Source organism: Lutjanus erythropterus, chromosome 4 (genome assembly GCF_056507025.1).
Source record: "Lutjanus erythropterus isolate fLutEry1 chromosome 4, fLutEry1.hap2, whole genome shotgun sequence".
Classification (NCBI taxonomy): Eukaryota; Metazoa; Chordata; class Actinopteri; order Lutjaniformes; family Lutjanidae; genus Lutjanus; species Lutjanus erythropterus.
The window spans coordinates 12411124-12438694 of NC_139320.1; the positions used below are offsets into that span (position 1 = coordinate 12411124).

The 27571-nt window shown below is 39.4% G+C and overlaps 1 protein-coding gene across 1 annotated transcript in view; it reads right to left on the minus strand.

Moving 5' to 3' along the window:
- Positions 1-3806: 3806 nt before the first annotated feature.
- The window catches only part of LOC146328137 (lissencephaly-1 homolog), a 39638-nt gene continuing 15873 nt past the window's right edge, over positions 3807-27571 (minus strand). Inside the window, exons 2-10 of the mRNA XM_084716995.1 lie at positions 25324-25408; positions 21213-21287; positions 20240-20446; positions 15165-15333; positions 12848-12950; positions 12525-12753; positions 8875-8976; positions 7814-7970; positions 3807-5840 (exon numbers count right to left, since the gene is read on the minus strand). Coding sequence (XP_084573121.1) covers positions 5767-5840; positions 7814-7970; positions 8875-8976; positions 12525-12753; positions 12848-12950; positions 15165-15333; positions 20240-20446; positions 21213-21287; positions 25324-25408 — 1201 coding nt within the window. The 3' untranslated portion in view covers positions 3807-5766. The remainder of the gene's footprint in view (positions 5841-7813; positions 7971-8874; positions 8977-12524; positions 12754-12847; positions 12951-15164; positions 15334-20239; positions 20447-21212; positions 21288-25323; positions 25409-27571) is intronic.

The following is a 27571-nucleotide window of genomic DNA, read 5'->3' on the forward strand; positions in this document are numbered from 1 at the left end:
AGCTTACGCCGATACGTGCGTACGTCATGACGAAAACAGTTGTCATGTAAACAGCTACGCAGTTGATGAACTATGAACGATTTCTTCCTCACAATATAAATAAATGATTAAACAATGAATATATGTACGAGCTTTTAAGTTTTTAAGTGAAAATAATGTTCTTCTTGTCTGCTTGCATTAGATTTGTTGTTTCTGTTGTCATTCTCTGGCCATAATGCTTCATCTGTGAGGTGTGTGCCCGTTTAAAAAAATAAATAATAAACAACTAATCTCTTTTACAAAAGCACATTTAGTATTTAAAGTTTAAATGTGAAGAACCACAGTGATATTGGTAAAAGTTATGATTTCACTTAAAGGATTTTACTAAGCTTATTTTAAAAAATGCCACTTTTTAAAAATGTATTTTCTGTTTTTGTTTTTGTTTTGTTGTTCTTGTGCACAAAATTTTTGTTTAGCGACCACTATTTCCAAATGCAAGTTTTGATTGCACCTTCCTTGGAAAATGTTCAGAATAATCTGTGAAGTTTTAGAAATATACATTATGTACCCATTCTCAAAAAAGTAATAAAAACAGCTTCTGGTTGTTTCTGTAAACTATCATGATTTCATTCATCCAGTTTAAAATAAACTGTAACCCACAGGAGCAAAGTTGAAATTTAACCCAGGTTTATCCCAATACGCTTTTCTTTAAAGAGGCCATGTTATGCTTTTTGGGGTTTTGCGGTACCTTTAAAGCTTTTCATGCATGTAAAATGTCTGCAAAGTCATGAAGACCAAAGTCCATGCCAAAATCATCCAACCTTTGTTCTGTTACTTGGTGACATCATGTTGTAACACATTTGCATAATGTGCAGCTTGTATGGGCAGTATAAGGAAAAAATAATGCTCTTGGAACATGAAAGCATGTAAAACTATTCTAGTAGAAACCCAAAATAAAAGCATGAGTTTGAAAATTAGCATAATGTGGCTGCTTAAGAATACAAACTCAAACTAACAGCTCCAAACAAATGAGCAGGACAACACAGATGCAGATTTTCTTCTTTTATTATATCGCAAACAATAATGACATCCAGGTATATTGTTAACAGTTTGCTGAGTGAAGAGTGAGACCATAGTGGCGAAAACATCATAAGCTCTCCTGTAGGAGCTTGTTGTGCAGTCTGAGGCCCTCTGATGTGGTTCACGGGCAGATAACAGAGGACACAGGTGGACTTGAGGCCGGAGGAAACGACCCACAGACAGTAAAATTGTGTCTGTCAGTCCCTTCACACACCAGACCAGAGCAGCACAGGGATTGCTTGGGACCTGTGAATGGCAAAAGGGGATTTTCTTCAACAGGGCACACACTTGCATACAACACCAGCAACTGTGTTGTAGCTTTTTCCACCGATTCTTACAAAAGAAACAGAACACACATCGTCCTGACCTTTGATTAAATGCCTTCCTTGAGTAAAACCAAGGAAGGGAAGAAGTTTTTCATTTACATTTAATGGTCTGGCATGTCATAGCGTGATCCTGAAGAGACTAGCATCATTTTAAACAGTTGGTCACAGTGTTGGACCAACAAAAGGAAGCTGATTTATCAAGCTAAACCGGATTGTACTGACAAATGTCTATTTTTGGCTTCAGCTAGAACATTGAACACATTGGCATTTTCATTAGCCATGCCAAATTGTAGGACTACAAAATCAGCTGATTCTCCACCCAGAGAAGTCAGGACAGAGAGAACAGCTTGTAGAAAAAATAAGACCTTTGTAAGGGGGCACACACCAAAGGGAGATATGAGAGGGTTTCTCCTTTGGGACATCCTAGTCTGCCACAATCCCAATGCATTTACAGAAGAGGAGGTCAACCTCCTTCAAATAGCATCACACACACACACAACAAAACCAGCCTGTCTACAACCAGTGAACAGAGCTGTCTGAACCCAAGCCAGCCAACAATGGACACAGCAGCGTAACCGGAAGAGTTTAACATTTTGGGACTTATGCCTGTTCACTTTCTTGCAGAGACTTAAATGAGAAGGTTGACTGATAACACTGATGTTTATACGATAAATATGTAGCTGGGGCCAGCAGTCAGTAAGCTTAGTTTAGTTGAAAAGACTGGACAGGTGGGAACAGCAAGCCTGGCTCTAAACAATGGCAGAGAGCAGTTGCCAGGCAACCAGGGTTGTGCTTAAAAGGGAACCCCAGAGCTGCGACAGATCTTGTGAGAGTGATCATTTTAACCCAAAACATGATCTGCGTTTTTTGTCCCTAAGCCTAAGGAGATCTTAACCACACATTGTAAAACATATTTACATCTTACAGTTCTAAAGAAATACAAATATCACAAAAAATGTAGAAATTAAGGGTTCCCTTCCAGATGTGACGAAGTTACTGGTTCCTGTAAGAGAGTGTCAAACTGTTTTAATGTAAAGAACGTCCGAGTTATCAACTGTACTGTCATGAGAATCACTAACTGATCTCTTTTATACAAGTAAAGACCTAAACTTTTTTATTTATATCAATATTTTGTCAAAGTATTATTATTAATTTTTTAAGTAAGTAGCTGTGTCAGAAGCAGGATAATGTGCAGTGAACAGGTCAATATTGAGAAATAAACTTCTTCAGGGTGATTCGAGTCCTGTATCACCCAGTCAGGATTATTTCACACTATTACATGGCTTTTGTGAATACTTAACTCTGACTGAGAATCAGAATCAGAATTCTACAGTCTGTTATTTCTGAATATGCTGCTGTCTAACCAGACGTTATAGAAGCAGTTCTGATCATAGATTCTAGATTATTTAAAAACAATAAAACCATTTTTTAAGTTTAAATACTTTGAGTCAAATTACTGTTTTTTTTTTTTGCGTCAGGGTCCTGCAGAGGCTCCTCTATTTTACTACAATGATCCGCTCACTGTACATTATCCCTTACATAAAAATCGAAACGCTATGTTCAAAAATGTTTTGACTGCACTGTTGCCAAGCAACCAGCAGAGACTTCAGCAAATTACTGGTTCCAGTTAAGAAACGGTCCAGCAGATAACCCACAATAAACGGTGGCTCCCCCAGAAATTTTTGGTAGCGTTGGCCAGATGGGGCCACAGGAAGTCTTGTGGTGGCACAACAAAACTGAATTTCAGGGATTCTATTATGCTGTTGTGAAGCAGTGATGGATGGTCAAAAGCAGCAGCCTGGCTATGCATCTATTAGTTTCTTTCACGTGAATTAAATACAATAAAACATAATTAATTTAAATTAATAGTACATATTCCCACAAAACAACATAGCTGTTTTCCCACTTCAGTTTTTGTACAGATTTAACAATCAAGTTTTATAGGTGCTTGGATTTTGTTATCATTGCAGAGACCCAAGCTAGCCGTTTCCACATTTCTAGTATTTATGCCAAACTAAGCTAACTGGCTGCTGGCTACAGCTTCATATTTACAGTGCAAGCATCAGAGCGGTATCAATATTCTCATTTAATTCTCAGCAAGAAAGAAAATAAGTGTATTTTCCAAAACTTTCCTGTAAGAAGAAAAAAAAAAAAATACTTTGAGCACAGACACACCTTCTCACCTCATTATTCAAATCAACTGGTCTCTGATAGAAGGGCTCCAGTATTTAAGTTTTTTTTTTTACAGTAGAGTATTGTTCTGACAGCTCTGCCTGTGGTGCAGGTTTACATGCAGCAGTGCTACATCGACAGGTCACATTAGGCTCACAGTAGCCACTAGCAGGAGCTTGAGCAGCAGATCACCACATCCAGTACACACAGGAAGAGGAAAAATGTGGCAAAGAAGCGAAGATATGAAGATCAGTTAAGCAGTGGAATTCTTTATTAGCCAAGAACTGCATTGGAATGAAAAGGCTAATCAGAAATTATAGGTTTATGCATTTATCAACATCATTAAATTTTAACGTTGTCTCTGATCGTCATTAAACGACCAAAGATTTAGTGAAAACAGGGATGTGCAAGATTAATGAACCACCTTGTCAGCTACAGTTAGAAGCAAGATGTTTCATTTGTTTTGTCCTCCAAGGGGAGTGGAATGGTTGTTTCTACAGCATGGACTGGTTTACAGGTATGTTTCCAGTCTTTCAAAAAAATCTTCGTGTTTTACAGTTCGAGGAAAGCCACTCAGAAGACGTCTGCATACATACATATGGGGTGGTCTGAAGGGTTTGTCTGTAGAAATCCTCCACGTCTGTACGGAGCTGCCACTGCCTCTTTTTTTTTTTACATTGAGTGAGCTCTTCAAAACAAAAACAACCTCAACATCAGACCCTTCTACAGACAAAACGGCATCAACAGACCACTTAGCATGTCCGCTGCTAGCTTTTCCTCACTAATCCTAAATTCCCATCCAGTTCATCCTTTAGTGCGATAATACAAAATTGCCAAATCTCTTAATAACAAGCTAAATTTACATGTCATATTTTCACAGAAAACTGATTCTTTCTTACTCAAAACCATTTTTATTAAGCAGAACATATATTTCACCCCTCAGAAATCAGAGATCTTTGCACATCCCAGATATCAAACCCAGGGGGCTCACTTTGACTCCGCATGTTTTCTCGTGTTTGTCGTCTTCAGAGGCGCCGTGGGACAACTGAGCGTCTTCTGACTTTACGTAATTCCTATGGTACACCACACCCTGCCAAGACTGACCAGTAAGGAGTCTGGGAGTGGACAGAGGCTTCAGTTCAACAAAAGTCTGACATGCAAGGTCACAGGAAATTGTCTCCTGACGGGAGACACACCCAAGGTCTTTATCAAGTGCTGGAGATTAAACAGGTGTAATCCCTGAACTCTGCTGTGACCCAGGGCGCTCACTGACAGCGAAAGCCAAACAAACTTGCTCTTTACATTTGGGCTTCTTACTCACAAAGCCACTTTTAAAACATTTTATTCTTCTCTGCAGATTCATTAAATGGGATAATTTATCTAAAGCCTATCAGTGGTTCATGTGCCACCATGAGTACAGAGTACAAAGCTGTTTTCAAGCCCCCGAGGTCCAAGGACAACAGTTTGAAACATTCGTATATACAGCCATTAAAATATTACCTAGTTCCACATGAAGAGAAATGGTATGCACACTTGAGAAGTGATGTTATAAAGCTACAGATTATTTCAATAACAAAGCCCCACAGACAATCGTTATCGCATCATATATGCTTTTTCCTGCCTTATCTCTCGAACGTTTCACCAAGCTAGGCACCAACAGACTACGACAGTGAAGGAGAGAAATAACAGAAAAAAAAAATCCTAAATAAAAAAATAGACAAAAATAAATCTTACACATAAAGACACTGTCATTTCTTAAATTATCGGTTTTTAGTGCCCTACATTTTACACCCAGTCAAAAACATCTGCCTTCGGTTGGTCGGTAAGGCTGCGTGACAGACGGCCAGCCCCGTGGTAAACCTATGGTACTTCTAGACGTTATGTAAATTTACAGTATACAATTTTGGATTACCATGCAAGAATACTTTTTTGTGTAACATTTAATAGCTCGATCTACATCCAGGAATAATTTACATAGAGGAACAATAGTTATTGGACCAGAGAGAGCGATGATGGGTAAATAACCATGGTGGTAAGTGCAGCTGGAGGAGATGATGATGATGATGACGATGATGAAGATGTGCGGGTGAGGTTTAGGTTAGGTGAGGGGAGGTGGGATGAAAGAGGAGGTGGGATGGCAGGAGGGTAGGTGGAATCCAGAGGAGCGCCTGGGTAATTGGGGTGGTGGTCCAATCCTCCAAGGTCCAAATCAGCGGCACTCCCACACTTTTAATGTTTGATCTACACTCCCAGTGACCACGTAGGGAGCAGCCTTGTGGAAATCTGTCAAAGAAAGAAAAGATCATCAGAACAAAGCAAAAAAAAAAAAAAAAAAAGATGCAAGCTCTGTTTAAGATAAGAATCACTAAAGAATTAATGCAACACAACTACTGCACATATTTACCAGTGTTTCTCAACAATCTGAAAACTATCCTGGCTTCAGACCTCTGAATCAGGCTGGGGCGATATAAATGCCAACACGATACTTGGGTGCAGATCTGATGTGTATGTGATTCCTGGATAATATTACAGCGACTTGTTATGCTAATTTCTATTAACACCCACCCATATGAATGACTGACTGCATCTCAGATTCTTCCAGCAAGTTAAATGGTAGTCACAGGCTGTGTTTGGAACCACATACTAACATGCGATTTATACTAAGTATGACATCAAACTGAGTATGAGGTGTGTTCCAGCTGCATATTATGTGGTTTTTGTGTATGTGAGAAATGCCCAGATGTATACTGGGATTAGCAATATTTCCTGAGTATGCGCCATGAGCTCACTGAACATACTCAACAGCCTTATAGCGGTTTATAGAGTAACTGGGCATCATTTTAGTGATTATAGTCTGCACAGTACTATGGTACTGTTTCTGATGTTTATATGTGTTTGATATGTCTATTATCCTTGTTTGACCTATATTTGAAAAATTAACATGATTGGATGGTTATAACATATATAAAATAGATAAAATAGAAATTAAGCACTCTCTTTTGCAATTATCTGTGTCTCATACTATACGCTCTGTGCCATGGATTATAACCAATCCAGAGCAGTAAAATAGTAAAAGAAAAGTGAAAGAAATCATTTTGATTTATGTTCGTGATAATTAATTTTCATTCAGTGGTAGCTCAGACCAATAATGTTGTGATTGATAGTCATGTGATGTAGAAAAGACATACTGCTTAGAAATAATTCATTGTGAACAGTCTGCTGATAGTGACACTTAAGCTTTCATTTAGTAGACAGTACATATTGATTATGTAGTAGGTAATATGTTAGTATGTGATTTTAACCACAGCCACAGTTTCTGCTGGTTGTAGAAAAATGAACCAATCAGAGGTCTGTAGGTGGGATTAAATATGGGAACATAATTTGCCTTTGAAAGAGCCAGAAAAATAGTTGCATTCATTAAAATAATGACAAAAAATTGCCAAAAAATAGAAGTATGGATGAGATTGCTGGAGCTATAGAGATGCAAGTCAAAATATTGGTTGGCCAAGACGCTGACAATGTCATTGCAGAATTCTTCTTTTAAAGCCCCTGATGTCACCATCATTGAGCACTAATGACTGATTGGTTGGGCAACAACCAACCAAAAAAAATAATCCTCCTAAAAATAAGCATGAAAATGAACATGAAAATGATGTTGGGCTGAACAATGAAGTGAAATGGTATTTCAGTCAGATTATCGGGCTATTTAAAAACACATTTGGAGACAAGCACTAGGAATTGTATTGTCTGTACAGACAGGATGATATTTTTTTTAGAAAATGGGTTAAAAAAAAAAATTCTCCCGTGATTTCAAACAAAGGTGCTTTGTCTTTTCCACACCGCTCCAGAATTCATCACATCAATAGCTCACAGCGATATATCCTCTTTGGTTGAAGCAGGATTTAAGAGGACTGGGTTTCAAACGGCTTGCCAAGGAAAAGTTGGCTGAAGAGCTCCTCAGGAGAGTTCCCAAGCCTTGATCTGCTGAAAAGCTGCAGATATGAGGAGGGAGAGGCGGGAAAATCCTCGAGCGCTTGTCTACCTCTTAAACCCCAGCTGCGAGCAACCCTAAGGACGCTCCACACACTGCCGGTGGAGAAAATGGGCTTCTTTACAATTATTCAACCCTTGGCTAAAGCAGATATTTGTGAAACCAGCTGCACTGTCCAATGAGGTTCCTGCTGCACCTCAGGAGACCAACTGGTCAAACAATAACAAGGATGAAGCTCTTTTTCAGGAGGTGAGAGGCTGCTTACCCAGAGAGGTAACAAAGTGTTCGTGGGCACACAGGGTTTTCATGCAGCGCTTGTTCTTGTAGTCCCAGATCCTTAAGGTCTTATCATCTGCACAGGTCACAATAAACTTGCCTCCAGGGTGGAAGAGGATACCACGCACCCAGTTATCATGGCCAACCTGTGAGAACACAGAGACACTGCTTAAGACACCAGTTGCAAACCAGTTCATCTCATGAAGCAAAATGAATTCACTGTATAGATATTTTACAAAAAATATAATTAGATAAAGCGGTAGTTCTGATGATTTAAAAGAGGGGATTTTTGAGATACTTATTGATAGTCAATAGTTGGACGAATGTACTGCTGTGGACAGCAAAACATATTACAGCTGACTAAAAAACAAAATCGATCAATCACTCAATCATCAAGTATACACTATTAAAATATTTTCTGCACTTTATCTTCCCAGACAGCCTTCTCTGAGGGGACTCACCGTTACGCAAGTCAAATAATGTTTTCTCCAAAGTCACAGTAATTTTACCTCACAGAACGCAGAAGTTATTGGTGTATCGCTGCATCGACCTGTTAGTTTGTTTGTGTTATTGGTGTTTAAAAGGTTACATCAAATTCACCAAAGTCACACAATAACACAAACTAACTAACCAATCCAGGCAGCAGTAGACCAGTAACTCCCGTGTTCTGTGAGGTAAAATTACTGTTTTTCCTTGCAGAATTTTGTTGCTTTGGAGAGACTGATATTTGGCTTATATAACAGTGGTTTCCCCTAAGAAAAGGCTGTTGGACAGCATGTTAAAACCAGCAAAAAGATTCTAAATACAGCGTATGCTTAAACTCATATTTATTTTTTTAGGTGGTTACAAAACGTTTTGTTGCTGACCCTGTCCACAGCAGTATATTAATTACTTCTGTGCTGGTACTCCTCTCTGCTTCCCCAAATTGGCGGGGTCTCCCAGGATCCACTGTAGATAACACACTGACTATATAATAAGTACCTCATACAACCCCACTCTAAACCATCCTGACTATCCCTTTAAAGGCTGTTATCCTAAGATGGTCCTCACCAGTGTCATAAGGCACATGCCAATGCTAACATCCCACATCTTGATGGTTTTGTCTCTGGAGCCAGAAAGCAGGAAGGGACCTGGCTTTCCAGTCTTCTTGGTCTGTTTAGTCACAAAGAGGGAAACAAATGAGTATGAATGATAAAAGTACAAAACTCATACAACATGTCTGTAATTCATTGTTTTTAGCACAGAACACAGATAATATTACACATATATTCAAATAAAGGCAAGAACTTCAAAACTCAAATTGCATAAGTGGAATCAAGGACAAAACCATGTTACTTTAAAAAGGTAATCTAATTTTATTTTAAGGAACTGTGGCTTTGAAACGATTCCTGTTTCATTAGAATGAGAGAGAAATCAAAGCATGTGAAAAACATGCATTACGGGTCACGATAAGGACACAGATAAACTCAAATAAATTCATTAACTGCTACATTTACCACCAAGAACTGTTAACACAATAACAAAGATGTTTAAAAGCTGTGTCAGGCACACTGGAACGAACAGTCATTACAGTCATTACATGCCTAATATTTTTAACTGCTTCAGTGGAGATTGTGTTCAAACAGGCAACAGGTGCATCTACAAGCAAAAAACAAAATAAGTGAAACTGCTTTGGTCTATTCAAATGTTTTTGTGTCTTGTTTTAGTTTTGGTAACTTTATCCATTTTATCTTGCTCTTTTTAATTGTGTTAACTTTGAAATGTGTTATTTTAACTTGGTGTTTCCATTTCTCTGTACCTTGAATCTACCACTGTAATCAAATGTGCTTTATAAATAAAACTTCCCTGAAAATTATGTAACTGATATTTCCATACAAATGCCATGTCTCCTGGGTAAATACTACTAATTACTTCGGTTTCTTCTTAACACAATTTTGTCATGAACTTCAGAAATTTCATGATTTTGTCTGTAGATTCTCCAAAAATGCATCTTTGCATCTCATCAATCTTTAAAGAAATATAGATTTCATATTCAAACATCATACATACACTTTCTTTTGTTTGTGTTTATGTGTTGAGTTTAAATGAAAAAAGGCAATCATTGTTCTAGCACATATAGAGCAAAGGAACATTCCAAACAAAATACTTGTTATGAGGTCGACTGCAAGTAGTTTGAAATCACATATGCAAACTCGTGACTTAGGCCTGGTTCACACGACAGTGAAATGCGACCCAAATCCGATCTTTTTGCCTACATGCGACCCAGGTCAGATTTTCATGACTTGTGAACAGCTTGAGTCACATGAAATCTGTTTTTTTAAAATCCAACCTGGGTCGCTTTCAGAGGTGGTACTATATTGGATATGTGTCTGGTATTTTGCAACGTGCCCGCCGTCTGAAAAATCATGTCGCATTTAATGCGACTTTCACGTCACTCTAGAGCAACTGAGTGACAATCGTCACAATTGTGCGCCGGTTCCTAGGCGGTAAATACAGAATAGACGTGGATTTTGAACAAACATTTCTCAGCACAATACTGTAAACAGTGCGCTGCACGTGACGTCCTGACGTCTTTGTTATTGTTCTTATGCGCATGCGGGTCTGTTCAGGGTCGTCGACTGTTCACACAGGAATCGATGTAGGTCAAATATAGGTCACATTTAAAAGGTAATGTAAAACACCAAATAATCGGAATTGAGCATTAAGACCTGCCATGTGAACTAAGCCAATTTGAGCTGCATCGATTAATTGATCAATTGTTTAGTTGTTTTGAGTCATTTTTTAAAGAAAGAAGACTTAATATCTTAGACACACAGGTAATCGATTTTTTTTTTTTTTTTTTTGGCATTTTCAGATTTTTGTATGGAAAATGGTCTACAGATTAACTGATAATGAAAATAATTGTTAGTTGCAGTCTCTCTGATGTCAGGTATCCATCTTTCAAATTTATCTGGCAGTAACAAGTTTATTCTGCACTTTGGCTAAGAAACAAAACAACATCAAAAATCAGCCTCTGTTTTCACTGCTCACAGGTTAGACTGGGACAAGTGCTGCAGGGGCAAATATTGTTTTAATCTGACAAGGCCGCAATTGGACACAGTTGGGATCACAAGGCATGAGGAGGGAGTCTGGGCTGACTCGAGGCCATGCTGATATTCCGTCTGTGTATGCATGCACACACACTCTCCATTTCAAGCTGGTTTGTTCACATGGCTGAGAGTCTGAGCAGTGACGTACGAGACTCGCTGACATGGCTACGCGTGTAGAGATGGAACATACTCTCCACCATCTGATACTGTGAGAGAACCACAGCTTTATCTAACGTTGTATCAAACTCTCTTAGCCTAGGTACATAACCATGAGTTAACCTGTTAGCAGGGGTGCAACAGATCACACAACGTCCAACAATCCATATATAATAGATAATTATACTCAACACGGTATAACAATACTACACTCTGTAGTCCCGCTAAATGTCCTACTCACAACATTATCTGATTGGTTAGACGTCACGATTAATTAGCCTATCAACACTGATGGCTGTGTCGCAGAGTTACAATATACAAAATGTATGCCCAGTTCCATAGTTACAACAATTAAAATGCCCCAACTCTCAGCCTACAGGATTTCACTGAGGAAGGCCAAAGTGATGTCTTTTAAATCAGTTTCTCTTCCTTTCATGAAGACTCCATGACACACAGACTCACGCGCTTCGGAGCAGAAGACACAGCACACATCTGTCTTTTTTCTGTCAATTCTGCACCAACAATCACTATTTTAAAAGAGTAATGTATAATATATTTACTGCAATAACTAATAAAATGACAATGATATGTGAAAGAAATTTAAGAATGATAAGTTGAAATACATGCCACTTGGTGGACAAGTCACTTCAACCATGGATCGCATATTAAATAGGATTTCGACCTATTTCTTGCTTGCAACGATACGATTTCTATTCTATTTGATTCTGGAGCCTGTGATTGACACGAAACAATCATATGCCAATTCAACACAATCAGTCACAGAAAAAAGTGACACTCCATTCTTTTCTGATTTTGTTCATAAAAGAAAAAAAGACAACACAAAAAAACTGTAAATAATTGTAACCAGTTAAGTGCAAAAAAGTTCACTTTAAATTGACTCCTCCAATACACATAAAACATCTTAAGAAGGCCTAACAAAAGTATCAAATTTGGCTAAACAGTAACTGTAAAGGCACAAAACAATAGATTTTTTCTAGTCACCATTATTAAGTCTATGGCAATTTACTTTTCATGAATTAGCCTGGTGGCTTGCAGTCTTTTCCTTTACTTATAGCTTAATAAATTACATGAAAATCACAGAAGAATTTTATTCTGCATGCATGTTATTTCAGCCCAACGTTGAAGAAACAGAGCAGCTAATACTGCCATAATGATAACAGATTAGCAGACTGAATGTCTGGCAAGGTTTGTCATGTTTCTTCAGTATTTTATCTCGGATGGATTGATGTTTTCACTTTGCATCTATGTTACTGGATCATTGAATCGATATGTCAATCCAGATTATAATGTACTGTTACACCTCTGCTACACATGATTCAAAAATTCTCACAGTCTAACTTTGTTGGAGTGTAATTCAACAGTATTCCCACTCACCCTCTCTTAGTGCATGACTGAGAATATAGAAAAGAGAAAGAGGTCTGGGTGGTCCTTTACCTCAGAGCCTGTGGCGTCTAGGATGATGGGGTAGGCGCTCTCTGGTGCCCAGGAGATGCACTCCACCACATGTTCGTGCTCCCGCAGTTCAGCCTTGCATTCTTTGGAAGCCACAACCCAAACACGCACCGTTTGGTCATTGGAGCAGCTGGCAATCAGTGTGCCGTCCTGGTTGGGCCGCACCATACGGACCCACTCCCTGTGGCCTGTGAAGGTCTTCACACAGTAGCTGAGGCAGGCAAAAACAGTAAAGGAGTTATTATAGTGTCAGAGTGGATGTGATAAATAAAACAGAATATCAGGCTTAAAAAAAGGTTGCATACCCAGTTGCCATCTCCCACATTTTTATGGTTTTGTCCCTTGAGGCAGAAACAATGTGATCTCCATTGGGCATGATGGCTACAGACGAAACATTGTGGTCATGTCCTGAAAAACAGACAAAACAAGATCTCAATAAGAGTGAGCAAGCTTTCTGAGCAACTTTTCAAGCTAGTGGAAAATGTTATCTGATAGTTTCAGAGAGCAACACGATCCCTTTAATCTATCCTCCTTTAAACAGTCAAATCACAGGAATCAAAATTCAGTATTGATTTTTTTTTTAAAAGCATGTCACCAGCCACCAACAGCGCCAAAAAAACAATGGGTTTGGTCGTAATTAGCCAATTAAATGACAAGTGAGGCAGCCAATTTGCTGAGGCTTTACTTTGCTCCATGGAGAATAAGAGATGCCTAATTACCTAGATGCTAGGCCATATTTAAGCTGCTAAACAGATGAAGACAACAGTAAGTATACTCTAAAAGGCCAGCTTAATGCTCTCTGTGTGTGTGTGTGTGTGTGTGTGTGTGTGTGTTTGTGTGTGCGCATACACATGCCATCAGGCTATAATAACGGGTGGCAGCTACACAGAAAAGTGCTATCTGCTGCTGAAGAGGATAATTAAACTGCTGTCCAAATCGGTACTAATCTACTTCACCAGTTGGCCTTATGTTTTTTTCTAAAGATGTGAAAAAGGAGGAGTGGATGAAAAAAGGAGGAAAGGTTGAGTAGATGAATTAAAAGTGAATGGTAGTAAAAAAAAAAAAAAAAGAAGGATGGTGAGGAAATGGAAGGGAACAAAGCTAGACAGCAGGCTGTGTGTAATAGACAGTTTTAGACGGTGATCTCTGCACTTATGTATTTTTCTGCACAGTGTGAACACAGCTCGTCTGTTTGACGAAGTGTGCCAGGCGCTCACACCCCTATTTACAAACGAAAAGACTGGCAACCAGTGAAATCTGTTGCTCACTTACAGAAAATGCAGGATTTACAAGTCCAGCATAAACTGAATAATGTGATGAGTGTCTGTCTGTTTGCTAAATAGGCTTATTATAGGCACTTCCAGCAGACTTATGAAGAGGGAAGCAAAATGAGAAATGCTGAGGCTTCATATTGTTTAGGCTGCTGCTGGCTGGCTGATAGGGGGCCTTCTCACAATTCCAACGAGGGAAAAAAACATTTGAATGCTGGCTCTTACAATCAGAAGGGCCTGAGGGCACATGTAGACTACGCTGCCATCATTTACTTGGCAATAAGGGTGTAAAAGAGGGGTTGCATGCTGCTGCTGCTTCAGTTATGACGTGACCAATGGTGTAGTACATTCTCAGTATGGCTGCAACTAACACAATTTACTGATTAATCGTTTAATCTATAAAATGTCAAAAATTGTGAAAAATGCTTATCACAATTTCTGAGCCCAAAGGGACATATTCAAATTGCTTATTTTGTCAAATCAACAGTCCAAAACCCAGAGACGCATGATTTACCACCATTAATGACAAAGAACAACATTAAATCCTTAATTTAAGAGGCTGGAACCAACAAATGTTTGACATTAATGTTAAAAATTACTGAAATTGATTATCAAAATAGTTGGCAACAATTTTCTTTTCAATCCACTGCTTGTTTAATCATTACAGCTTTAATTCTCAGATAAGTAAAAAAGAATAGGCTTATTCAAAATAGATTCTTAGATGCATTGCAATTCTCTCTTGAAAGATTATGAATCAATGCAGAACAGTCAATAATAGGAAATTTAAAACTCAAATCTCTTCGCCATGCAAGTTTTTAAAAATATGATTGTAAAATAAGATATATACAATTAGCAGGTCCTGGGTACAGCTGGGTACTGATATAAAATCAGTCGTTTTGCTGCATTGATACTCATTTTATAATCACATCATAGAATCAGAACTGAATGGTGAGACTGTAGGAGATTTCCACCACTAACTAATTTGAGTGATTGTAAATGATAACATTATAAGAATAGCTGGATCCAAGTGGCTGTAGCAGTATACTGTGTTGGGGAGTAGTGTGAGTACTAAAAGAGACAAGATGGCTAAAACAGTCAATCTGTCAGAGCTGGTTGTGACTCTCGGCTTAGGGTGCTGTGAATTGGAGCAGAATGAGGCTCATCAGCAGCATCAAATGTGACAACGATCAGCATCTGCACCACCTGAGCCCTGTGTGTACTCACAAGCTGCATTTATACAGCAATGATGTTGAAACCATAACAGGGTGTGTTTACATAGATAACACAAATGGTGGCTGCAAATTCATACAAAGCACCATGAAACCAAAAAAAAACTGTTTTATCTTCTTACCATGCATGGTCCTGATGCACTCAAATGTTTGGAAATCCCACAGCTTGATAGTCATGTCTGCAGAGCAAGATGCTAGCTGTTTGCCGGTCTGATCAAAAGAGATGTCCTGCACCGAGTCTGTGTGGCCCTTCAGTGTGCGTTCAAAGTCTCCTGTCTCATAGTCCCAAACCTGGAAAAGAGAACATATTCACACATTAGCTTCAGAGAAACCTACATATGAGTTCCACTAACAGACATAGCTAATCTCTGTATCACTGACTAACACAGTTATGCCGTTCATCTCAAGCTGAATCCCTTTCCAAACCCCAGCAAAGCCCCCAAATGTCACATCATCTGTGGCCCTGTGTCACATCTTCGTTTCTCAGCTGAGCAGCCAAGCTGAGAAGCTGAGAAGAGAGAGCCAAGCTGTCTGAAGAAGTCACATTACAGTTCCAGCAATAAAATACGCTGATAGCAGGATTATTAAAACTTACTGTACTGCAATGGCGTTAGTCTTAAGAGCTCATTACAAGCCTCAGTTTGCAGATACCACACACTCTATGTATATTGAATTACAGAATCTGTGACGCAGTATTGCTGCTAATGGCAGGGATGCATGTGCCAGGATGCCGATTAGGGTTACAGTTAGGCCTGATAAAAACAGAGAGACAGTTTATTGTGTTGAGTATGACTCTGCCAGTTGGAGTGCAGACAGAGTATGGAGTGAACAGGAATAAGCCTGATTTTCTAGCTGGAGAAAGCTGTTATGTCTCTGGCTTTCAAGCAGACAGACGGTTTGTCACGGAGGGATAAACCCTCCTTGGTTCCCCTCTTGGGGTGGGGGATTGTTGGCAGACGGTGACGGGAGACCCCCCCTCCCCTTAGTCCTACTGCCCCCCTAAAGGAAGCTACAGACAGTACAGATGGCCGCGAGGTACAAAGTGCATAGTGAGGGAGGGTTTATCCTGGAGAAGATCAATGCAGTTAATGTGTTTGGAGGTACACCAGGGTTAGCAGTCTGCACATATAAAACAGTATTTAGCAGCAGCATCTAAGGCACACATAATCCATTAACTACCTGTAACCCTAATGCTGTGTCACCCATGGCTCCTACTGGCATTCCTCCAGGGCATTATTACAGCAGAAAACTCATTAAAAAAAATCATTATGATTAATAGTTTACATTCTTTCAATGAAAATGCCTTGGATCTTGTCCTATCATTACCAGGTCAACAATCATACAAAGATTTTGTTTGGATATGTTACTTATGAAATAAGTAATGTGTATGTTGACACCCAAGTGCTTTGCCCTTGTTTAAATTAACCTGGCCTGTGGATGTCATGTCTGAGTGAGCACAGTGCTGTACCCAGGACCTGCTGATTTACATACTGTGAAAGGTTAGAGCTGAGCTCAAGGTAACATATCTTGTCACACAATGATCTGCCACATTGGCAGAGGAGAGAGGGTGAGGACAGGAAGAGGGGGAGAATGAGGACCAGAGAATGACAACATAAAAAAGAGGGAGGGACAAGAATGTCAACGTCATCTTCCTGCATAGCTTGGTAGCTACATCAAGCAGCCACAAAAATAGTGGTTCGCATGGATGAGATTGTTGCAGCTGTACAGTGTAGTTAGTGTTAGTGTAGGCTGACTTACAGAAAAAACAACTTTAGTTCTTTCCAGGCCTGAACCAGTAACTTCCAGGAAACAGTAAAATAAAAACCATGGACCCTCAAACAGCATATGTGACTGGCATCTTGTCATATAAAAAAAACAAAAAAAAAAAAACTTCCTTGTTTTGACAGGCACCTTGTAGTTACGCATCACTATCAGGCGCCAGTAAAACCTGTGGGGCGCATTCATTTCAAATAATTTCTATACAAGGGCAGTAAAGCATTTGCTACAGCGCTGTGACTATCAGATGGGCCAGATGCTCAGGTTGCATTTAGAGTGCCAAGTATTGGGTTTGCTGCTGCAGAGAAGTTCCTGTTCATGAATGACACCACCCTACATCAGCAGAGCAGTCTGGACCGCTAAGGCTAGCTGCCAGCTACAAACCAGTGCAAGCCCAAATATCTGGAAAAGGTAACACAGGTAAAGCCTGCATGTCACAAGTCCTCGACTATGCACAGTCATTGGAGAGCAAACCTCTCCCACAGTCACTCAATCTTTGAAAAATGGTTAAATATGGTGCAGAATAGCATGCAGGATAGTGCTATGACACTGGAAAATTAAAGCAGCTATATCAATGAGGAAGTAGCTGGATGAAATGGCCACATTGTCCTATGAAAGACAAAGTTCTAAACCAACAGATAGGCAAGATATCTAAATAAACTACTGTATAATATTGCACCAATTCAATAATATGTTTTTTTTATTCAGAATTTCCTAAAGTCTGTGGTCTGTCTGTGGTTACATTGCTCACTACTAACTGATCTGGGCAAAACAAAACAAAAACACCCCTCCTCTTAACAATAGTCTAATATAGCACAATATCCAGCTGACTGAATACAATGAAATGGCAGCTCAGTCTGATCACCAGGCTAGGCAGCCTCACTGACATGAGGTGGAAAGCTGATGAGCCTCTCAGTCAGCGACACAGAGTAAAGAGCACAAGGTCTCCTCCTCAGTTAAAAATTTAACAGAGCAGCTCAGGAGAAGAAAACTAGGACACAGGGGGAGTCAGGCCAGGCTGCTGAGAGATGAGGCAGCCAGGAAGAGAGGTGCAAGAAAGCAGGGCTGAATTTTAGATTTCCTCCTGAGGGATGGAGGGCTGTGATGGTGGGTAGTCATGGTGGGGCAGCTGATGCTTTAAGTGGAAGATAAATGAGGCAGGATGCTGGGAGGCGGGGTTGCAGTGGGAGGGCTGGGTGGGGTCGAAAAAGAAGAAGATGCCAAAACGGAGTGAGGAATCCCTGCTGTGTGAGTGTAGCTGAGGAGATGTACATGTGTCTCTTATTGTCTCATGAATAAAATATGCAGAACAAACAGCTCAACAGAGTATTGGCATTGTGCAGTGAAGCAAGAGAGCTGCTGCTGCAAAAATAGCCCAGGGACAGAGCATCGAGTTTATATATGGAATCTAGGGATACATAGACAACAGAGAGTGAGAAAGAGATGTGTAATCCAGGGCGTGTCTAGAGAGGAGAGATATAACAGTGGAGGCAACGCTCAAGAATGAGGCATAATAGATGGAGAGGAGGAGGAGGAGAGAGGAGCAGCGTTCAACAGACTGAGTAAAAGCTGTGTGTGGTAGAGCTGCCACCAAGCTGGCACGAAATTAAAAGAGACCACTCTGTTGGTTTTAAACCTGAATCGTGTTATTGTAATGTGCAGAGGACGTGTGAAAACAAACAAAAGGACACTGCAGTCTGCCTCTAAAGCCACGTGATGCGTTTTTATCACCTTGAACTACACACTGCATGTCTGCATTTTTAGTGGGCCAATATCCAAAGACGAACAGAGGAAGCTCCAAAAATCACAAAACAGATAAATCTTTATGAAGTCTTCTTTGAAACCAAATGTGTCTGCTTTAGTCTAAATATCTTCAATGAAAACATTAGCATACTCAAATATTACCCATACAGAGCCACAGCTGTGCTATCTGTCTGAGCTGGTTATGTGTAGCTGGAAGGCGTCATGCACTGAATAATGATTTGTAGAAACAGTTTCTTAGTCACTATTCAGCTATATCTGAAACAAATTTTCTTTTAAAACAGGTTGTTATGGTTAACGCCTTGTCTTGTGTGCCTACTGTATATTTGTACACTAAAGTTCTATTTATACTTAAATGAAAGTGTCACGTGACAATGTGTGGGCTGACAGAACATTGTATTTATAGTTCAGTTGCTACTATAGCAACCGGACATTCAGCACAGGTGAGTTTTGTTTACTTTCCCAGAATGCAACGCCAGCACATGTTGACTTAGAGAATGGACTGACCACTTTCTCCCTTTCTTTCGTCCATCTCACCAAAGTAAACAATTTTTATTCTTCTCCATTAAGTGAAAAAAAGGGAAAAAAAGGAGATTCAAGGAAAATATTTCCTTGTCAGTTTATCAATCGGACGGTGGGGAACTGAAAGAAATGCATTTACTTCTACTTACTTCAATTTGCCTGTTATCTGTTTTCACAACTCATCTATGCATGTTTCAGAGACATAACATCAACATCTATATTCTGACCAGTTACAATTGCTGAATGAATAACTTCATTCTAAACCCGATTCTGCAGCACATGACAGCATCTGTGACCTCAGTTTGACTTCAGTACTGTTTCTTATCAACATTAATGTCTGACAACATGTCAGCTGACACTGTTTCACTGAATTATAAATTAGTCTCAAGCAAGAAAGAAAAATCTTATCCACATTCCCTTATCACTGTCAACCCAATTTGATCTGTTCATTATGATGCTTTATTCCAGCAATTATGTCCACAGTGAATTATATCCTAAAGCCAAAGGAGTGTCAGATATATAGTTTCATGGTCATCGTAAGGGTTGACAACTGTAGCTACTGTGGTTACTTGAAATACGCTGAGATGCGTATGCACCTAAGCACAAGCATATGGACGTTAACAAATAAAGAGAGCATGCTAGCCACGCTCACCCAACCAATATGACCTTGTTTGCTACCCCTGAGTCTTTTCTTAATTTCAGACTACATGACTTTCAGAGCAAATTTAAATTTCCATTTAACTGGCAGGGAAATTAGTTGTTAGGAACATCCTTACAGAAAACAATGGATCAATAAATGCACACAACAGATCATAGCTATATGATCATGTGCAAAAAGGGAGCACAACCCTGAAAGTTTTAATTAGAAACTTCAGTAGCGATTTCTCTGATCTGCACACGTTCAGCTAAAAGATACTAACCTAATCAGCGAAGTCATTTGATGTAGCTTCAATTTGGAAAACTTGCAGACTCTCAGCTCTGAAGGATTTGGTTTTAAAACCCTCAAAACAGTTGAAACACGCTTTCAAATTAAAAAAAAGCTTATGGTTATTTGTTCCACAACCACATCCATTTGAAGGAGAGCTCTGCAACAAATCCACTGTCAAATCACCATTTCCCACCATCCGGCAGTACTGACCTTTATTGTTGCATCCTCTGAAGCTGACACCATGACGCTGAAGACTGGGTGGAAGATGACACGGGTGACTGGACTGCGGTGGCCACTCAGCGCGTACCTTTCTGGTGGGCGTGGAATCCATTCTTTGGGGTCACGCTTCTGACTTACAGGCCCACCCAGGGTGATCTCCTCCTTTGCTTCATTCAGTTTGGATTCAAGTTCCATCACCTGCACGGAGTGTACAGGTACAAGTTAACAGTGTAGAGGTGTAAAGTTAAGTATATAGATGAATATGCTAAGATAATTATACCTGGGATCTGGGATTTCATACTTATACAGAGGTCTATAATTCATGTGTTCTTCCTGTGTCCGATTATGCTTCTGGTGTTTAGGGTTTCTGTGAACATACATGTTGCAACACTGTGCAATATGGACCTATTTGATGTTTGGGAGAGACTCACTAAAATGATATTCAAGTGGGACATTTTGAGATGTCTGATCAGAGACTTAGTAAAAAGATATTCAAGTGGGGCATTTCGCATGGTAATCCCTGGGCTAATGAATTAAAACACTTATTTTATTTGAGCAATTTGCCATTAATTTTCCAGAGCAGGTCACTTTGTGATATTTTGGAGATCAATAATTCAGTGTTTTATGTATTTATTTGTTTTGTATCTTTATTTTTGTCACAGGTACTTAAAAGAACACCACAGGCTGCAACAATCCCCCCAGAAACCTGCAAATCCTGGCAGTATTTACAATAATAAAAGAAATTAATATGCCAGAGAAGGTATACATAAGGTTTCAAGGGTGTTAACTTTGCTGATGCCTGTGTTTAAACAACCTATTATATATTAATAGTTGGATTAATGATTTCCATTCCTTAGCAGACCTCCTTTCAGTGTTAAGAGTGGATTCAGCAGTAATGTCACAAACCATTCACAAGACTACAAGCCCCACAAGCATTCTTTGAGGAGAAAAAAACCCCACAAACCTTCTTTTGTAATCTGATGACTGAGGTCCATTTCTTTTCCAAAAGGCCGGCGTACTTCTTATCCAATTCTTCATTCTGTAGAGAGAAAGGAGGGGCAGAAAAAAGGATATCTGTCAAACATGTGAAGAAAGCCAATCAAAGTCGTGGGCTCAGCATAATCAATGAGGCCTATGGGAAGGGGGGCAGCTGGAGTGGCATGCTGAGGTCTTTGGCTATAGTAAGAAAGAACAGGGAATTATTTACACACCCCTCACAGGCCAACAGTGACTGCCAGACACCACCAACCTACTGTACACACACACACACACACACACACACACACACACACACTCAAACACATACATACTACACACACAAACACACACCCTAGTCCTAATCCTTCTCACACAAGCTAATCTCCTGCAGACAAGAAAGGCTTAGGCAGCTTACAGCCACACACCCGGTACTGAAGGCAGCAGTGGAAGTTAACTTGTGGCCGTCCTGGCAGACGGAAACCTGATTCTACCTGCAGGCTAATACCATGAGCTGGCCACCAGCTTTTACATAACTGACTTCATGGCACATACAGTCTGTTCCTTACTGCCAAGACAGAAACAAAACAATGTGGTGGCATGTTTTCTCTGTTGCTACATTATATGAAATATAAAAATAAAGTTAGGGGGTTCAACTAATGATTATTTTTATTATCAAATAAGCTGCTGATTATACTCTCAATTAACTGTCTGGCCATTTGGTCAGCAAAATGTCAAATTCCTGTCCCCTTTTCCAAGAGCTTACAGTGCTGTCTTCAAATTACTTGCTTTGTTCAAATGACAATCAAAAATCCAATGATTTTTAATTACTATTATGAAAGACATAGAAAATTAGCAAATCTTCACACCCAAAAAGCTGAAACGAACTAACAAGACTAACAAGTAAAAATGAAAAGAAAAGAAAATGCCTCTGCCCCTGTTTGGGAGTATTTTGGTCCTGATTGATAGATTGATAGATTGATAGATAGACAGATAGATAGATAGATAGATAGATAGATAGATAGATAGATAGATAGATAGATAGATAGATAGATAGATAGATAGATAGATAGGTGAGCCAGCAAACACAGCAAAGATTGGCTGATTGGTCAGAATAACCTGTCTATGGTGTAGGACTGATGGTAAATGCACACTGAGCAAAGGAAAAGGAGATCACTGCTGTTAGTCTGGCTGAAAATGTAGAGTGTCAATATAGTTTAGGTTTGAGTTTGTCAGTAAATAAAGGATGCAGCTTCTCAAGACTAAAGCAGAACTCCTGAGCGTGTTGTTTGTCCATCTGCAGGAATAGTGTTGCTATGATGATCAGCTGCACTTTCATTAAGGGAGAATTACAGTTCAGTGGAGTACAGTTGAGTAAAGCCGTTTTACAGAAATACTGCCATAATATTGCTAACCCCATTAAAATGTCAGGAAGGTATGAATGTATGAAAAACAGATACTGCCCAAGACAGGGACAGTTGGAGACAGGAGGCCCAAAGCAGTTGAGGAGTGAGTTTGTAACCTAGCTAATTAATATGTAAAGTATACATCATCCATTATGTTAATACGTCTGAGAGTATTTGTTTTCTTAAAGTGCTGGTTGTTACAATACATTAAGGATCATTACTGCTTTTTCCATTAGCATTTGACAGGCAGCTTGCCTCATACCTAAGCTTTAGTTTGGGGCAGCGCTAATTTTGTGTAAATCAACTACTTTTTTCAGCTCTAAATAAAATTCCAAACTGAAATTTAAACAATATTCAGAAAGGTCTCTCACAATGAGCTGTCAATGTTCAGAAATACTACAGTGAATTAACTACATTATTTAGAATCTTCTTACCCTTTAATGAAATTAAAGCCCCAGGCAAAAAAACTAATAAAAGAAAGTGGATGTTTTTTGTTAACATTATTCAACAATACAACAGTTTTTTGCCACTGTGTGTATAACAATGCCTTGAGGCTGTTACTAACTATCAAAGCATCAAAAACCAACACTGACAGACAGCCATGAGTGCCAGTGAGGGAGAAAATTAGCGTTGCACTCCAATTTCACAGCTAGCTCCTCAGCCTCGGTTGGAGACAAAAGCAGACATCCTAGAGGTGTGGAGAGCTGAAGGCATCACCAACAGCTATATTTAACACTTCTGAATGACAAGAGGTGATTCCTCAGACAAACATGAGGTGCAGAACAAGACAAAGGCGTGAACTGAGGTAATGCAGAGAAATGGAGGAGGAAGAAAACATGGAGGGAAAGCAAGGAACCCAGTATGGACAAGTCTGCCATCATCTAATCTGCCATCTGCCTGGAGACTGCCCATTACACCAACACACACACAGACAGACACACACACACGGTGCCAGACTTCGCTGTAGCCTGCCAGTCTCTTGACAGCGGGTAGTACCCATGCATGTGTGCGTTTATGCATCCATGCTGGTATGTACATTTTCTTTTATGAGGTAAATAAAAAGAGCAATGTATGACTTGTATTAATTATTCCTATTATGAAAACCTGCTAGTGCACAGTGGCTCAAATAGCATCAACCTTAAATTGCTACTCTAAAAAAACAAACAAAAAACAACAACAAAAACAACAACAAAACATTAAATTCTCAATGGGGAAAAAATCTAACCACTTTTGAGAGACATTAAAAAAGTCCTGGGCAATGCAGTTTTAACAATGTGGTGACAGGGAAACGGAGCTAAAAATTGCTTGGTTGTTTAGCTTGGTGCTGCCAAGGTGTGTGTGTGTGGCTGAGCACTAACACCCAACAGGGTGCACCCATCCCTCTGTGCCATTCATCTATTATTCAGCCAGCTTCCATAGGGCTGCCACAGAGAAAACGTCTGGAAGATGAGCGAATAAAGACACAGAGGAGAAGGGGGTGGGGAGTCATGTGAGCGCAAGGTGAAAGAAGAGGTGCTACAGAAAGGCAGAAGGAAAAATTTGATGAAAAAGAGTCTCAGATGAAAAGGAGATGAATCAGAAATAAGCAGGAGTATGAGCTAACAATCTGCCAGTGAGCACTGGAGCTCCTGAAACTTTGGAATTACAGGGATCAAATTTTAGTTGTACAATGTGTTTAAATACATAACATTCTCACTACTATGGTTTTATTTTCCAGGGGTGCAGACAACAGCACATTTTCATTCACTCTATGGCTCTATACAACTGTACATTATACATGAAATAACACAATGACTATGGGCTTTGGGTGCCAACTTTCATCTTTAAGGGTGATTAAGATTGTATAAGTTGTTTACATTTTCAAAAAATAACCAGGATACCCAACAAACCAGGATACTAGTGTGCAATTAAACACACGCATAAAAACAAGGCAACCAAGAAGGTATGGCTAAACTGTAAATATGTTCAGTCACCTGACCTCTATCTGGCTAAGCATAGTGTTCCAGACACTAGACATCATATTGAACAAGCACAAAGCAGACCTGGTGGTGCATCACAATGGACACCCAGTATCTGCACCAAATAGATAGTTATTGATTGAAAGGATTAATGTCAGATATTAAATTTATTTCATTTTTCCTCTGAAGGTGGGGTAGTATATATATGAAGGATTACAATCCCTACACATTTATAATTATGTGATTTTGTTGAAATGACTGGAAATGTGTAGACTAAATGTGTTTATAACTGAGCAAATACAATGCTATATACTAATCATGACATCAATGCTAGGAGATATGATTAAATTAACATCCCTATGACAATGGCAAAAACACATTATAGGCATCATAAATATATACTTTCATGTATGACTGTTGTCTTGGACTGCATTAGATTGTACAGGTGTAACTGATAAAATAAAATAAAAAAAAAATATATATATATATATCAGAGTGGTATTTCAAATGCAACATGTACAAGTGGATAAAAGCTTTTCTCAAGATTAGTTAGGACGACCATGTTGCATAGACCCTCTAATCAGACAAACCACCATAATTGGGTGCAGGTGCTCCCGGTCACACTCCTGAACATGTTGACTAAGGTGACAAATGAAGTGGAAATCAAGGCATATTGTTTGTATAAATTGGTCTGATTGGCTGTGCAGATGTATGTGTCCACCCTTAATCTACTCACATTATCTAATTCCGCCTCCTTCTTGAAAGTGGAATATGCCTCTTCATATCCATTGGAACGTAGATAATCGGCTATCGCTCGATTTCTGAAACAGACAAAGAGGACCCGTAATTAGTTCTCCTGATTAGCAGACAAGATAGTTGTTAGAGTGCCATGAGACATGGCGTGAGTAATGGAGTTGTATTCAACACTGGAAAACAAAGACAGAAAATGAGCATGTTCAGGAAACGTGCCAGACAAAGATGTAAATTTTAACATGCTTTTCACACACGGACTGTGTTATCACGCTTCTAGCTATACAATGAAAATGCTTGGCACGCAAAAATGCAGTCAAACACTTAGAACTACCTAAAACAATACACATAGACAGTTTCCTGCTATCTCACATACACACACAGACGCACACAACCTTCTCCGCCCATTTGACACAAATAGAGAGCACATCTGTCTGGCTTCTATAATGAGCTCTTCTTGCTGTGGGCAAATAATGGGAAAGGGATGACTCCCCATGGTGTAGATAGATATGGGGAAAATGAGAGTGAGTGTACATCCCACCATCACTGACATATACACAGAGAAAGACAGACAGACAGACAAATCATGGAGAAGCAGGATAATTATTATGAACCAAGTAAGGCTCCCAACACTGGACATCAGACATCCAACCTTTCAGAGAGCCTAAACAAAGATGGCGAGGATGGTAGCAGAGATCTGTAACTGTGAGCTGCAACTAACAATTATTCTCATTGTCATTTAATCAGTCGATTATGTTATAGATGAATCATTTATTTGTTGGTACTATGACATTTTTCACAATTTTCTGACATTTTAATGTGACTGTTTCCGTAAGCCCAAGAAGTGGGTCTTGGGTTTGTCCACAACCCAAAAATATTGAGTTTACTGACACAGAGGAGTAAATAATAGACTTGCACCGATTAATCGGCAATGCTCGGAATGGGGCCGCTTTTCACGTGACTGGCCTTGACCGACCGGCCGGTCAGCGTCACAAATCCGGTTCTGTGCCCGTCATTGTCACACACATGTTCTGCACGATGGTCACGTCATGCGCACAGCAGAAAAGAGAAGACAGACAGTCTACAACGAGACAGAGCAGCTGACAATGTCGCAAAACAGCCGTAAACTCTCTCGCACTTCAGGCTAATGCTAGCAAGCTAGCAGCAGACTGCTGTTCACAGAGGGACAGTTAAAACCTGTGTTGATGTGTCTCCTCAAACATTTTCTCATCCAGTTTTACTTCAAACTGTTGTACCGCGTTAGTCTCCGGTTTGTTTACATCCGCTTCCACAAAAGATCACGTGAAATCACATCCCGTTCACCCAATTCACCCATTTCATTAAAATATATAATAAGGCCTGGTTGTAATGATGATGGATGATTTTGGAGAAAGTATTAAATGAATATTTAATAGTCAGTGTCTTATTATTAACACATTTACAAGAAAAGTTGCAAAAATCTTTGTGAATGCTGTCAATTACAGTTCTTAGAAAGACTGAAAATCGGAACCGGCCAAAATCAGAATCGGTAGGTCAGACCTCTAAAAAATCGGAAATCGGAATCGGCTAAGAAAGTTGAAATCGGCGCAAGTCTAGTAAATAAACCAAAAAATACTGGAATATAGGACTGAAATCAAAGAACTTTTACACCTTTTACTTGAAAAATGACTCAAACCGATTAATCAATTGTAAAAATAGTTGGCGATTAATTTAATAGTTGACAACTAATAGATTAATTGTTGTAGCTACAGTAACTGCTTTACTCAGGGTTTCTGCAGGTTTCAACAAATTAAATGTAAAACTTTTAAGACCACTATGAATGAAGACCTATTTCAGGTAAATTCTGTCAAAAAAGTAAAAAGGTTTGAACAAGAGAATCAGGGAGCTTGGTTTGAAACAGCTCACCTATGTCTTCATTACAGTGTCACAGTACACCCAATGTTCCAATCAAAGATCTATCAAAATCATATATAAGACATTTTAAGGCTTAACTACATAGGCGGAGATGAAAGTGAGGAGAAAGGAGACCATCCTCACTCTTCCCGTTTTTGTCTCCTGGACAAGGAAAAAGGGAAACTTACAACACACATGGCTAATATACACATTCACAGACACACATACAGGTTTGGTTTATGACTGCAGCCTCAGCAGCAGTTCAATTTACCAAGAGTTATTAATGAGGTTCAAGTCGGTTAGTCTCAGTGGTTCAGACTTTTATTCTCCATCTAATTAGA